Source organism: Octopus bimaculoides, chromosome 26 (genome assembly GCF_001194135.2).
Source record: "Octopus bimaculoides isolate UCB-OBI-ISO-001 chromosome 26, ASM119413v2, whole genome shotgun sequence".
NCBI lineage: Eukaryota > Metazoa > Mollusca > Cephalopoda > Octopoda > Octopodidae > Octopus > Octopus bimaculoides.
Genome location: NC_069006.1, coordinates 22,399,728 through 22,401,596, shown reverse-complemented (window position 1 = coordinate 22,401,596; position 1,869 = coordinate 22,399,728). Strand labels below are relative to the sequence as shown.

Sequence of the window (1,869 nt, the reverse complement as noted above, 5' to 3'; positions counted from 1 at the left end):
GGAGATACTCTTTACAGATCCAGGTAGGCAATTCTCTTCAGTGGTCAAGAGGGTGGGGAGGTGACTATTTTTAAAGGTCAGTAGCAAGGAGGACAATTCTCTTTTATCCTTCAACTGTGAAATTAAAGGGGTGACGAGTTGATGGGTTAGACGAATTGATAAGGACCAATGAGCCAGTGATTTTCTTCAAAGGTCAAGAGTGGGGGAGGTGACTATCTTTAAAGGTCATTGGTAAGGAGGGTGATTCTCTTTTCTCCTTTAACTATGAAATTAAAGGGGTCATGAGTTGATGGGTTTAGAAGGAGAGTGGTAGATGGATAAAGATGGCTAGAGGTGAAGGCCAGTGAATGGTGGATACAGGTGGAGCCATGGTCCATGGTGAATTACCAGAGGCTTTTTTGGGGGGTGTGGGTGAGAAGGTGGAGGCAGTAAGAGGCAGCATAGGTGATGGGAAGTGTGGGTAGTATGTGAGAGATGCTCAATGCTGAAGTCAGAAATACATGGGGATGGAAATAGTAGGAGACAAACATAAGTAATGGGGGTTAAAGGGGCATTCAGGGAGACATAATGTGGTAAGGAATTACACTTAAAATATATTTGATACTTAACTGGCACTCTGTCGGTTATAACCATGTCATTTATCTCTCCCTTGATCTCTGGTGTCATCTGACAAATGCCAACCAAGAAGGCATGAATCAGCTAAGCTTTCCTGCTAGAAATAGCAACACAAATGCTTTTAAATCAAATCCCAAAGGAAAGGCAAATTTTCTATCCAGGGATCATCCTGATTCCAAAAAGGTATAATATGTAGAGCAAATGTAGACTGAGATACAGGGGTCCCAGACAGACTGACTTTCACTTTTATTATAATAGATATTTGTAATGTTCTCTACACTATTTATCTCTTTATTTCCAGTTGGAAGTACATTCTACAGGCTGCTAAAAGAACGCAGTGACAAATACGTAGTTATTGGCACTTGCTACACAGATAATGATCCTCAACATTACAAATTTGATTTGAAAATAGGTTTTAGTTGGGTTTTTTTCCTAAATTTTTCTATGATATTTTGGAATTCTATTTGTATGATGTATACTATTACACCATTAGAAAATATATCCTTTCACAGTTAGACTCAGCACTGCCAGTATGCCTCCATTACACACAATATGAGGGGTTGCTGAAAAGTTTCTGGCTTTAAGGGGATTGCAAAAGGCCTGGTTGGAGGCCCAACTTTCTGAGTTCTTTTACATGACTTAAAGAAACTAAAACTAACACACACACACATGGATGTGTGCTTGTGTGTGAGCACACATACATGTGTGTGTGTGTGTGTGTGTGCATGTTGTTTGTGTGTGTGTGTGTGTGTGCATGTTGTTTGTGTGTGTGTGTGTGTGTGCATGTTGTTTGTGTGCGTGTGTGTGCTCATATGTCCCTCTGAGTCTCTGTGTGAATGTTTTACATTCTGCTCGGAGCTGATCTTTGATGGTGAACTTTTGTTGAAACTTTCCGTCTACAAATCATCACTGGGTTTATGGAAAGAGATTTTCCTAATCCAGCTGCCTTTTGTATTGCAGGTAACAACAGTGTAATGCACTAATCTCCAATCTGTTTTTATTACAGGGACCCAGCATACGTGGATCTGCTTTTGGATGCCTGCAAACCCCATGTGGTCATTGTATGTGGGGCCATGGTCAATGCAAACTTGTGTGAATCAGAAAAAGAATTGGTTTGTTGCACTCTAATTTATTGTTGCTTAGTTGGTTTTAATGTTGTTGTTGTTGTTATTGTTATTGAAATAGTTACCTTCGTCTTTGTGTGTGGGTAGGTGTGTGCGTATGTGTGTCTGCATATGTGTGTGTGTGCATATA

General features: G+C 40.2%; 1 protein-coding gene across 1 annotated transcript in view; it reads left to right on the top strand.

Annotated features, from left to right (window-relative positions):
• Positions 1 to 1,597: 1,597 nt before the first annotated feature.
• Positions 1,598 to 1,869, top strand: part of LOC106881586 (spore coat polysaccharide biosynthesis protein SpsK) — a 5,868-nt gene continuing 5,596 nt past the window's right edge. The window contains exon 1 of the mRNA XM_014932042.2: positions 1,598 to 1,727. Within this exon, the coding sequence (XP_014787528.1) occupies positions 1,689 to 1,727 (39 nt within the window). The 5' untranslated portion in view covers positions 1,598 to 1,688. The remainder of the gene's footprint in view (positions 1,728 to 1,869) is intronic.